Source organism: Salvelinus sp. IW2-2015, linkage group LG1, assembly GCF_002910315.2.
Source record: "Salvelinus sp. IW2-2015 linkage group LG1, ASM291031v2, whole genome shotgun sequence".
Lineage (NCBI taxonomy): Eukaryota > Metazoa > Chordata > Actinopteri > Salmoniformes > Salmonidae > Salvelinus > Salvelinus sp. IW2-2015.
In genome coordinates, this window is record NC_036838.1 from 39,448,391 (window position 1) to 39,462,203 (window position 13,813).

General features: G+C 42.3%; 1 protein-coding gene across 2 annotated transcripts in view; it reads left to right on the plus strand.

Moving 5' to 3' along the window:
• Positions 1–13,813, plus strand: part of LOC111967472 (ETS domain-containing protein Elk-4-like) — a 32,223-nt gene that overhangs the window by 12,681 nt on the left and 5,729 nt on the right. For both annotated transcript variants that reach the window (XM_023992522.2, XM_023992529.2), the window contains exons 2-5: positions 6,324–6,538; positions 11,819–12,544; positions 12,703–12,951; positions 13,622–13,747. In XM_023992522.2, the coding sequence (XP_023848290.1) occupies positions 6,332–6,538; positions 11,819–12,544; positions 12,703–12,951; positions 13,622–13,747 (1,308 nt within the window). In that variant the 5' untranslated portion in view covers positions 6,324–6,331. The remainder of the gene's footprint in view (positions 1–6,323; positions 6,539–11,818; positions 12,545–12,702; positions 12,952–13,621; positions 13,748–13,813) is intronic.

The window sequence follows — 13,813 nt, forward strand, 5'->3', positions numbered from 1 at the left end:
ACCCAGGATTAGCTCTCGTTCCAGTGCTTTGCTACAGACAATGGAATTCTCCGGTTGGAACATTATTGATGATTTATGTTAAAAACATCCTAAAGATGTATGGAATCAATCGTTTGATATGTTTTCTACGACCTGTAAGAACTTTGATGTTTAGTGTCTATGAAGATGGATTACTGGGCTGAACACAATAACAACTAGTGGCTATTTGGACATAAATGATGGACTTTATGGAACAAATCACATTATTGTCAACTGGGATTCCTGGAGTGCATTCTGATGAAGATCAAAGATAAGTGAATATATCATTATTTCTAACTTCTGTTGCTCCAACTTGGCGGATATTCTTTGGCTGGATTGGGCTCTGAGCGCCGTACTCAGATATTGCTTTTCCGTAAAGTTTTTTTTAAATCTGACACAGCGGTGCATTAAGGAGAAGTCTATCTTTAATTCTGTGAATAACACTTGTATCTTTTATCAATGTTTATTATGAGTATTTCTGGGATTTCTGTGGCTATCTGCAAAATCACTGGATGTTTTGGAATCAAAACATTACTGCACGTAACGCGCCCAATGTAAACTGAGATTTTGGATATAAATATGCACATTATCGAACAAAACATACATGTATTGTGTAACATGATGTCCTATGAGTGTCATCTGATGAAGATCAAAGGTTAGTGATTAATTGGATCTATATTTCTGCTTTTTGTGACTCCTATTCTTGGCTGGAAAAATGGCTGTGTTTTTTTGACTTGGCTCTGAACTAACATAATCATTATTGTGCTTTCGCTGTAAAGCCTTTTTGAAATCGGACATGATGGGTAGATTAACAAGATGTTTATCTTTCATTTGCTGTATTGGACTTGTTAATGTGTGAAAGTTACATATTTCAAAAAATAATTTTTGAATTTTCCGCGCTGCCTTTTCAGCGGAATGTTGTCGAGGGGTTCCGCTAGCGGAACGCCTGCGCTAGAAAGGTTAACTTGGGTCAAACATTTTGGGTAGCCTTCCACAAGCTTCCCACAATAAGTTGGGTGAATTTTGGCCCATTCCTCCTGACAGCGCTGGTGTAACTGAGTCAGGTTTGTAGGCCTCCTTGCTCACACACGCTTTTTCAGTTCTGCCCACAAATGTTCTACAGGATTGAGGTCAGGGCTTTGTGATGGCCACTCCAATACCTTGACTTGGTGTCCTTAAGCCATTTTGCCACAACTTTGGAAGTATGCTTGGGGTCAATGTCCATTTGGAAGACCAATTTGCGACCAAGCTTTAACTTCCTGACTAATGTTTTGAGATGTTGCTTCAATAAATCCACAATTTTCCTCCCCTATGATGCCATCTATTTGTGATGTGCACCAGTCCCTCCTGCAGCAAAGCAACCCCCATTTCTCCCGTGAATCCTGTCTACGGACACTTCCTTCAACCTCAGAGCAAAAACCAAGCCATGACATGTACTATCAACTAGAGGTCGACCTATTCATTGGAATGGCCGATTTCAAGTTTTCATAACAATCGGTAATCTGCATTTTTGGACACCGATCGTGGCCGATTACATTACATTGCACTCCACGAGGAGACTGCATGGCAGGCTGACTACCTGTTATGCGAGTGCAGCAGGAGCCAAGGTACGGTGCTAGCTAGCATTAAACGTATCTTCTAGAAAACAATCAATCTTAACATAATTACTAGTTAACTACACATGGTTGATGATATTACTAGTTTATCTAGCTTGTCCTGCGTTGCATATAATCGATGCGGTGCCTGTTATTTATCATTGAATCACAGCCTACTTCGCCAAACAAGTGATTTAACAAGCGCATTTGCGAAAAAAGCACTGTCGTTGCACCAATGTGTACCTAACCATAAACGCCTTTCTTAAAATCAATACACAAGTATATATTTTTAAACCTGCATATTTAGTTAATATTGCCTGCTAACATGAATTTATTTTAACCTCACTAGGGTAGGGGGCACTATTTTCACCTCCGGATGAAAAGCGTGCCCAAAGTAAACTGCCTGCTACTCAGGCCCAGAAGCTAGGATATGCATATAATAATAGATTTGGAAAGGAAACACTCAAGTTTCTAAAACTGTTAAAATAATGTCTGTGAGTATAACAGAACTGAAATGGCAGGCGAAKACCTGAGAAAAATCCATCCAGGAAGTGGGATTTGTTTATGTTTGTAGTTTTCCATTGACTGCCTATACAGATTGCACTTCCTATGGCATCCACTAGATGTCAACAGTCTTTAGAAATTGTTTCAGGCTTGTATTCTGAAAAATTAGGGAGTAAGACCACTCTGAATGAGTGGACACTGCAGTGTCCCAGAGGTTTTTCATGCGCACGACCGAGAGCGCGTCTTGTTTTCCTTTTTATATTGACGAAGCTTTTGTCCGGTTGAAATATTATTAATTATTATGACTAAAAACAACCTGAGTATTGATTATAAACATCGTTTGACATGTTTCTACGAACTTTACTGATACTTTTCGGATTTTTCGTCTGCCTGTTGTGACTGCCTTTGAGCCTGTGGATTACTGAACGAAACGCGCGAACAAAACTGAGGTTTTTGGATATAGAGGGACTTTATMGAACAAAACAAACATTTATTGAGTAAATGGGAGTCTTGTGAGTGCAACCATATGAAGATCATCAAAGGTAAGTGATTAATTTTATCGCTATTTCTGACTTGTGTAACTCCTCTACTTGGCTGGTRACTGTTTAATGATTTGTCTGCTGGGCTCTGTTCTCAGATAATCGCATGGTATGCTTTTGCCGTAAAGCCTTTTTGAAATCTGACACCGTGGTTGGATTAACAAGAAGTTCATCTTTTAAACCGATGTATAACACTTGTATGTTTTATGAACTTTTATAATGAGTATTTCTGTTTTTGAATTCGGCGCTCTGCAATTTCACTGGATGTTGGCCAGCTGGGACGCTACCGTCCCACACCCCCTAAAGAAGTTAACTAGGGAAATTGTCACTTCTCTTGCGYTCTGTGCAACAGAGTCAGGGTATATGCAGCAGTTTGGGCCGCCTGGCTCGTTGCGAACTGTGTGAAGACCATTTCTTCCTAACAATGACAGCCAACTTCGCCAAACGGGGGATGATTTAACAAAAGCGCAATCGTTGTACGAATGTACTCAACCATAAACATCAATGCCTTTCTTAAAATCAATACACAGAAGTATATATTTTTAAACCTGCATATTTAGCTAGGCAATATTAACCAGGTGAAATTGTGTCACTTCTCTTGCGTTCATTGCACGCAGTCAGGGTATATGGAACAGTTTGGGCCGCCTGGCTCGTTGCGAACTAATTTGCCAGAATTTTAYGTAATTATGACATAACATTGAAGGTTGTGCAATGTAACAGGAATATTTAGACTTATGGATGCCACCCGTTAGATAAAATACGGAACGGTTTCGTATTTCACTGAAAGAATAAATGTTTTGTTTTCGAAATGATAGTGTCTGGATTTGACCATATTAATGACCTAAGGCTTGTATTTCTGTGTGTTTATTATAATTAAGTCTGATTTGATAGAGCAGTCTGACTGAGCGGTGGTAGGCAGCAGCAGGCTCGTAAGCATTCATTCAAACAGCACTTTCGTGCGTTTTGCCAGCAGCTCTTCGCAATGCTTTAAGCATTGCGCTGTTTATGACTTCAAGCCTATCAACTCCCGAGATTAGGCTGGCAATACTAAAGTACCTATTAGATCATCCAATAGTCAAAGGTATATGAAATACAAATGATATAGAGAGAAATAGTCCTATAATAACTACAGCATAAAACTTATTTCCTGGGAATATTGAAGACTCATGTTAAAAGGAACCACCAGCTTTCATATGTTCTCATGTTCTGAGCATGGAACTTAAACGTTAGCTTTTTTACATGGCACATATTGTACTTTTACTTTATTCTCCAACACTTTGTTTTTGCATTATTTAAACCAAATTGAACATGTTTCATTATTTGAGACTAAATAGATTTTATTGATGTATTATATTAAGTTAAAATAAGTGTTCATTGTTCATTCAGTATTGTTGTAATTGTCATTATTTTATATATATATATATATATATAATTGGCCGATTTTATTATAATTGTTTTTTTAAATATATATTTTTTTCTATATATATATATATATATATTTTTTAATCGGTATCGGCTTTTTTTGGTCCTCCAATAATCGGCATCGGCGTTGAAAAATCTTAATCCACTATCAACTGTGGGACCTTATATAGACATGTGCCTTTTCAAATCATGTCCAATCAATTGGATTTAACACAGGTGGACTCCAATCAAGTTTTAGAAACATCAAGGGTGAACAATGGAGACAGAATGCACCTAAGTTCAATTTCGAGTCTCATAGGGTCTGAATACTTAATTAAATAAGGTATCAGTTTTTATTTGATAAATTTGCAAAAATTCTTAACCTTCACTTTCATTAGTGTGTAGATTGATGAGTTTAAAAAAATGATTTAATCAATTTTAGAATACGGCTGTAACGTAACAAAATGTGGGAAAAGTTAAGGGGTCTGAATACTTTCCGAATGCACTGTAGCTTACTTTGATGTTAAAAAACCAATCAACCCACTGATTGGCATGTGCATTTCTGTTGCTCATTAGAAAAAACAGATTTCAGTCTTGGAGGTGTGTTTCCTGACCGATTCTGCAGAAATACATTTCACTTCCTCAAAATTCCCAGAATGATGACTCAAGAAGTCTAATTTTAATGTTTTTGCAGAATGTTTTGGTTGCSCAATTTTACATCTAAGGTGTTTTGTGCAGTATTTCTGAAGTAAAACCATGTMATGTGTGTTGTCTTATGTTAACAAAGTCATTCTGCTGGGTAGACCTGTCTATGCTATTGGATCGAGCACCATCACCACAACTGCTCACCCCATGTTAGTGAGCAAGTGTACATCGTCACATCAAAACCCAACCTTCATTTACCTGTTGTGACGCACGGATGTTCCAAGCTCCGTTTTAGGCAAGACTGACTTTTTGTAGTCAATTATGACACAAGAATAACTGTTTCTGACTCATATCGATGCCAGATAGGCCGGTTACAAATGTATTAGTTGTTTTTTAAATGTAGTTACTCTTTAAGGCTATTTATGATGTATCATTTCTGTTTAGCATTTATAGGCCCAATCAATCAATTGAAATCAGTTTTGAGCTTTCCTTGTCAATTACCTTTTTATTTGAAAAACTAATGCTGCTCCTGAGTTTGAAAACAACCCTAGTCCCGTCCCTATCCCAGGTGTGGGCTCCACCTTGCCATTTAATGGGCCTCGACTGGAGTAGCATCCCCCTTACTTCCTATATATGACATATTTATACAGCAGAGCTCTCCTCTCAAATTCTGTGTTCGCTCACTGCCAAGTTCACAGCTGAGGACGACAGCACAAAGCTCCCTGCTCCTTTGTTGTCCTCCAAGTGTCTTCTGCACCTCTACAAGTCAGAAATCTTTTGGGGGGGGGGGCGCGTCAAGTGTTCAAGGTCTTGTAGTGGATGCGAGCTTCGACTGGATGCCAGTGGAGGAGCGGGTTGACATGGGAGAACTTGAGAAGGTGGAACACCAGGCGGGCTGCAGTGTTCTGGATAAGTTGCAGGGGTTTAATGGCACAAGCAGGGAGCCCAGCCAACAGCGAGTTGCAGTAGTCTAGTAGGGAGATGAAAAGAGCCTGGAAATGGACCTGCTCTGCTCCTTGTGTGAGGTAGGGTCGAACTCTACGTTGTAGAGCATGAACCTGCAGGAGTGAGTCACTGCATTGATGTTTGCCGACAACGACAGGGTGTTGTCCAGCGTCACGCCAAGGTTCTTTGCACTCTGGGTGGGGGATATCGTGGAGTTGTCAACCGTGATGGAGAGGTCTTGGAGCAAATGAATGAATGTGTACAGCATTTCTCCAAACGTTTTTTAGAAAACAGCTTGTCGTCACAACTGATTGAATTAAAAAAACGCTGTTTTAAGGACGTTTGAGATGAGCCTGACCAAGGCACTAGGCTGTGCAGAATCACTGATCTTCAAATCACCTTGAATTCCAAACAGTAACTTATTATTAGGTGATTAAAAAATGCTGGAACTTATATTGATGTCTGATGGCATTGGTGCCAATTAAACATTTTTGCTTTCGCGTTGTTGAGTGCAGAAAAAGGCAGGTATGTTAGGCTTGTTGACTGAGGCTGTAGATTCTGAATGGGGGGTCTCTATCAGGCTATGAGCAGTCGCAGTTCAACAGTTTGATAACTGCCTGTTGGTGACACTGCATGTCTGATCTGTCTTCTACATCCCCTCTCTCTTTCTCTGTAGCGGGGAGCATGGACAGCTCTGTGACCCTGTGGCAGTTCTTGCTCCAGCTCCTATTGGACCCCACCAATGATCAGCTGATCTGCTGGACTAATGAGGAGGGCGAGTTCAAGCTGCTGCAGGCGGAGGAGGTGGCCAAGCTGTGGGGCGCCAGGAAGAACAAACCCAACATGAACTACGACAAGCTTAGCAGAGCCCTGAGATACTACTATGACAAGGTGCACACAAACACACACCTCACATTAGCATAGACAAGGGGCCCATCGATGMGGCTAGTTGAGAAAATGAGGCCAGGGTTCATAAAGCCCTATAAAATCTGTTTTATTTTTTAGCCTAATTCCATTTAGTTTCAGATTTGTCCAGGTTTCTGACTTTTCAATCACACTTTTTAAATAGAAAAACAACAAAGTTGGGTGTTCTAAGTCTACAACAATGTTTAAACCACATCAGGAGACCACTAAGACATTTTCATTTTTGGGTGTAGATACTAGAGGTCGACCGATTTAATCAGGGCCGATTTTCAAGTTTTCATAACAATCGGTATTTTTGGACACCGGTTTGGCCGTTTTTTTATTTTTATTTTTTATTTTTTATAAATATATTTCTTTACACCTTTATTTAACTAGGCAAGTCAGTTAAGAACACATTCTTATTTTCAATGACAGCCTAGGAACAGTGGGTTAACTGCCTTGTTCAGGGGCAGAATGACAGATTTTTACCTTGTCAGCTCGGGGATTCAATCTTGCAACCTCACGGTTAACTAGTCCAATGCTCTAACCACCTGCCTTTGCACTCCACGAGGAGCCTGCCTGTTACACGAATGCAGTAAGAAGCCAAGGTAAGTTGCTAGCTAGCATTAAACTTATCTTATAAAAAAAGAATCAATCAATCATAATCACTAGTTAACTACACATGGTTGATATTACTAGTTTATCTAGCGTGTCCTGCGTTGCATATAATCGATGCGGTGCGCATTCGCGAAAAAGGACTGTCGTTGCTCCAACGTGTACCTAACCATAAACATCAATGCCTTTCTTAAAATCAATACACAAGTATATATTTTTTAAACCTGCATATTTAGTTAATATTGCCTGCTAACATGAATTTCTTTTAACTTGGGAAAATGTGTCACTTCTCTTGCAACAGAGTCAGGGTATATGCAGCAGTTTGGGCCGTCTGGCTCGTTGCGAACTGTGGTTGAATACTATTTCTTCTAACAAAGACAGCCAACTTCGCCAAACGGGGGATGATATAACAAAAGCGCATTTGCGGAAAAAAAGCACAATCGTTGCACGACTGTACCTAACCATAAACATCAATGCCTTTCTTAAATCAATACACAGAAGTATATATTTTTAAACCTGCATATTTAGTTAAAATAAATCCAGGTTAGAGACAATATTAACCAGGTGAAATTGTGTCACTTCTTCTTGCATTCATTGCACGCAGAGTCAGGGTATATGCAACAGTTTGGGCCGCCTGGCTCATTGCGAACTTAATTTGCCAGAATTTTACGTAATTATGACATAACATTGAAGGTTGTGCAATGTAACGTATTTCACTGAAAGAATAAATGTTTTGTTTTCGAAATGATAGTTTCCGGATTCGACCATATTAATGACCTAAGGCTCGTATTTCTGTGTGTTATTATGTTATAATTAAGTCTATAATTTGATAGAGCAGTCTGACTAAGAGATGGTAGGCACCAACAGACTCGTAAGCATTCATTCAAACAGCACTTTTGTGCGTTTTGCCAGCAGCTCTTCGCAATGCTTAGCATTGCTCGTTTTATGACTTCAAGCCCATCAACTCCCAGATTAGGCTGGTGTAATCGTGTGAAATGGCTAGCTAGTTAGCGGGGTGCGTGCTAATAGCTTTTTCAAACGTCATTCGCTCTGAGACTTGGAGTAGTTGTTCCCCTTGCTCTGCAAGGGCCGCGGTTTTTGTGGAGCGATGGGTAAGCTGCTTCGAGGGTGGCTGTTGTCGATGTGTTCCTGTTCGAGCCCAGGTAGGAGCGAGGGAGGGACGGAAGCTATACTGTTACACTGGAAATACTAAAGTGTATAAGAACATCCAATAGTCAAAGGTATATGAAATACAAATTGTATAGAGAGAAATATTCCTATAATAACTACAACCTAAAACTTCTTACCTGGGAATATTGAAGACTCATGTTAAAAGGAACCACCAGCGTTCATATGTTCTCATGTTCTGAGCATGTTCTGTAGCTCTAACTCCAAAAAAGTTCTGGATACTGTAAAGTCCATGGAGAACAAGAGCACCTCCTCCCAGCTGCCCACTGCACTGAGGCTAGGTAACACGGTCACCACCGATAAATCCGTGATAATCGAAGACTTCAACAAGCATTTCTCAATGGCTGGCCATGCCTTCCTCCTGGCGACTCCAACTTTGGCCAACAGCCCCGCCCCCCGCTGCTACTCGCCAAGACTCCCCAGCTTCTCCTTTACCCATATCCAGATAGCAGATGTTCTGAAAGAGCTGGAAAACCTGGACCATACAAATCAGCTGGGCTTGACAATCTGGACCCCCTATTTCTGAAACTGTCCGCCGCCATTGTCGCACCCCCTATTACCAGCCTGTTCAACCTCTCCTTCGTATCATCTGAGATCCCCAAGGATTGGAAAGCTGCCGTGGTCATCCCCTCTTCAAAGGGGGAGACACCCTGGACCCAAACTGTTACAGACCTATATCCATCCTGCCCTGCCTATTAAGGTCTTCGAAAGCCAAGTCAACAAACAGATCACTGACCATCTCGAATCCCACCGTACCTTCTCCGCTGTGCAATCCGGTTTCCGAGCCGGTCACGGGTGCCACCTCAGCCACGCTCAAGGTACTAAACGATATCATAACCGCCATCGATAAAAGACATTACTGTGCAGCCGTCTTCATCGACCTGGCCAAGGCTTTCGACTCTGTCAATCACCATATTCTTATCGGCAGACTCAGTAGCCTCGGTTTTTCTAATGACTGCCTTGCCTGGTTCACCAACTACTTTGCAGACAGAGTTCAGTGTGTCAAATCGGAGGGCATGTTGTCCGGTCCTCTGGCAGTCTCTATGGGGGTACCACAGGGTTCAATTCTGGGCCGACTCTTTTCTCTGTATACATCAATGATGTTGCTCTTGCTGCGGGCGATTCCCTGATCCACCTCTACGCAGACGACACCATTCTATATACTTCCGGCCCTTCCTTGGACACTGTGCTATCTAACGTCCAAACGAGCTTCAATGCCATACAACACTCCTTCCGTGGCCTCCAACTGCTCTTAAACGCTAGTAAAACCAAATGCATGCTTTTCAACCGTTCGCTGCCTGCACCCGCACGCCCGACTAGCATCACCACCCTGGACGGTTCCGACCTAGAATATTGGACATCTATAAGTACCTAGGTGTCTGGCTAGACTGCAAACTCTCCTTCCAGACTCATATCAAACAATCTCCAATCCAAAATCAAATCAAGAATCGGCTTTCTATTCCGCAACAAAGCCTCCTTCACTCACGCCGCCAAACTTACCCTAGTAAAACTGACTATCCTACCGATCCTCGACTTCGGCGATGTCATCTACAAATAAGCTTCCAATACTCTACTCAGCAAACTGGATGCAGTTTATCACAGTGCCATTAGTTTTGTTACTAAGGCACCTTATATGACCCACAACTGCGACCTGTATGCCCTAGTCGGCTGGCCCTCGCTACATGTTCGTCGTCAGACCACTGGCTCCAGGTCTCTACAAGGCTATGCTAGGTAAAGTGCCGCCTTATCTCAGTTCACTGGTCACGATGGCTACACCCACCCGCAACACGCGCTCCAGCATGTGTATCTCACTGATCATCCCTAAAGCCAAAACCTCATTTGGACGCCTTTCCTTCCAGTTCTCTGCTGCCTGCGACTGGAACGAATTGCAAAAATCTCTGAAGTTGGAGACTTTTATCTCCCTCAACAACTTTAAAAATCTGCTATCCGAGCAGCTAACCGATCGCTGCAGCTGTACTAGTTCCATCTGTAAACTACCCACCCAATTTACCTACCTCACCCCCATACTGCTTTTATTTATTTACTTTTCTGCTCTTTTGCACACCAGTATCTCTTCTGCACATGATCATCTGATGATTTATCACTCCAGTGTTAATCTGCTAAATTATAATTATTCGATTTATTGCCTATCATGCTTTTGCACACATTGTATATAGATTATCTTTTTTTTTCTACCCATGTTATTGACTTGTTTATTGTTTACTCCATGTGTAACTCTGTGTTGTCTGTTCATACTGCTATGCTTTATCTTGGCCAGGTCGCAGTTGCAAATGAGAACTTGTTCTCAACTAGCCTACCTGGTTAAATAAAGGTGAAATAAAAAATAAAATAAAAAAGGAACTTAAACGTTAGCTTTCTTACATGGCACATATTGCACTTTTACTTTCTTCTCCAACACTTTGTTTTTGCATTATTTAAACCAAATTGAACAGGTTAAATTTTTTATTTGAGGCTAAATTGATTTTATTCATGTATTAAGTTAAAACAAGTAATTCAGTATTGTTGTAATTGTCATTATTACAAATACATTTAAAAAATCGTCCGATTAATTGGTATCGGCTTTTTTTGGTCCTCCAATAATCGGTATCGGTGTTGAAAAATCATAATCGATCGACCTCYAGTAGACACCCTTTAATTCAAGTACACACCAGCAAGAGACTTGTTTGGTTGGCAGTGTTTCTGTAGCATGCATGTTTGCTAAATAAATCACAACTGGATTGATTCAAATAATAATTCTGCTATGTAGGCATAGGTTACTTTGTAGTAACATTTGTAACATTTAATAGAGAAGGTTTTTGGGAAAGCCTTTCCATCTACCAGAAGACAGTTATTATTAGCATCATCGCTAACAGCTACACAGTGGTAGACAAACACGCACACAGACAGGCATTCCCGCGTTGCCTCTTCAGGAAGTTATAAGTTCAATACATTTAGTTGATTTCCTTGTAAGTTCAATACATTTTTTGAATATTGTTCAATTCTATTTTAGTTTCTGGATTCCGTGATTCCGTCCGCGTTCTCAGCATTGCAGATTTTATAGGGCCCTAGGTTTAGTTTAGTGCTAGGCTGGGTAGAGCTGTGGGCAAGGAATTCTTTGTGGTTAAGCACTCCTGTGACATGTCACCACCCAGTMCTTCAGAGTACTGCTCGGTTGCTGTGTATCTTGCCCACTCTCTCTGTGGTTTGGCCTAAAGACAGCCTGCATCTGTCAGTGGGTGGGGTGGTGAGTTGTGTTTAGCTGAAGACCGAGCACGACAGGTCTGATTGGATGTTTGTTTGGCACAGACAGGAAGGATGGAACATTCCCACGCAGAAGTTACTCTGTGGGTTGTTTTTGTAAGAGAGGGAGAAAAGACAGGCAAAGGGRGGAGAGTGTCTGTCTTTCGTTCAGCTGTCTACTTTTTCTCCACAATGTAACATCCCTCTCCTTGTTTTCTCCTGTAGAACATCATTAAGAAGGTGAACGGGCAGAAGTTTGTGTACCGCTTTGTCTCGTACCCAGACATTCTGAAAGGGGATGCCTCTGTTCGGCCCGATGGGGAGGGGGGTGGCCTGCCCCTCTCAGAGAGGGGGGACAACACATCCAGAGATGATGAGGGTGGGGACAGGAGTGAAGGTGTGACAGCGACACGAGGGTCCAGTACTAAGCCGTCCAACCGTAATGACTACATCCACTCTGGCCTGTACACCTCGTTCACCCTCACCTCGCTGCAAAATGGACGGCAGCTCTTCAAGTCTATCAAGATGGAGAACCCCGGAGACAAGATGGCCGACAGGAAGTCCAATAACCGGGCCCAAGACCCACCCTCTCAGCCAATGCCATCGCCGTCAGTCATCAAGTTTGGGACCACCCCTCCCAAGAGAAGCCCTCCACCACCTCAGGTTACTATAGAAACATCCAATCCGCCATTGTACCCTCTCCAAGTCCCACCTCCCATAGATGATGTAGTGAGGACACACTCCACCCTCCTGCCTCAGGCTGTGTACACGTTTGAGCAAGCCAAGACCTTGGAATCCTCGAATCTTCGAATTCTGCATAGTTTCAGCTTATCAGAGTTGCCCTCTCGGAGTCCCTCCCCCAGCATGGTGCCGGACTCCACCCAGGAGCTGGTGATTGACAGTGATATCGAGTCCATCTCCTCCCAACCGACAGAGACGCAGATACAGGCGGTAAGGATAATGTGCACACACACACCTTCTGCGACATGGAGTCCATCTTCGTCCAATCCACTGAGATGCAGATTACTCAACACGAAGAGGGATTTAGCATTCATGTTTTTGCTTTCTGTGATTCAACTGACTGTGTGCTTCCTCCTTCTCTCTGTCAGGTGCAGAGTTTTGGCCATGTGTCAAGTGGTGAGGTATGTGGAGGAAACGGGGACAAGGGAGGGAATAGGGAGATGAGTTTGTCTCCGGTGTGTGTGAGTGGCCATATCACTGGGGGCAAGGCCCGCAAGCCTCCTAAAGTCCTGGAGCTTTCCACTCCTACACTGGTGGTCACTGCCTCTGACCTCTCACCTATGAACCTCTACAGCCCCTCACTACCCACCGCCTCTCTCACACCAGCACTGCTACAGGTGAGACACACACACACATGCATTTTTACACMATTTTTACACTCCACACTCACAGTATTGTTGAAGATGTATTCTTGATTAGGAGAAGATACATTTACGATTAGGGATGAGGTGACATGTAAACAAACTTCATTGATAGTTTTTCCCCAGCAGATGGCAGCAGTGTTGTAGTTTTATTGAACACCCCTCTCTGTCTGAACTGAGTTCCCACGACAACAACTGTTGTCATTCCTTTGGCCTGTCAATGGGATGTTGACCTGTTTGACCACATGTTCCTGTTGTGATCATAATATTAGATTATATCAGCAGGACCTGACAATGGTCTCATTATTCTCTCAGATTTTCCCTCTGTGGGTTAACATCTATGCTACTGCGGTCATGAGACGGCTCCGTTGGAGCCAGACCCTGGCCAGCTTCATCTGGGTTGGCTTTGCCTTGGGCTGCTGGTAAACAATCAAAACCTCCATTATGGATACAAAAGAGAATGTTGTTTTCAATTCAAATACTAGCACTTACAGCTCTAAATCCAGCATTGAGAATATTTTTGTGCCAATTGGTGATCATTTTGAGATATTCCCAAATGGTAATTTGAGTATGTTTCAATTTATTTTAATTTTTTTCCTGACATGGTTTCTGTCTTTCTCCTAACTACTAGTGTGTGTGTTTACAGACGCCCACTCTGTTGCTGACCCCCAGTCCCCTGCTGTCTAACATCCACTTCTGGAGCACGCTCAGTCCGGTGGCTCCCCTCAGCCCTGCCACCCGCCGCCAGCAGGGAGCACACACCCTGTTCCAGGTCAGAACACCCCCCCCCCCCCTCTCTCTCATCGCAATCATCTCTCATCCCTCTCTGCACTTCAGT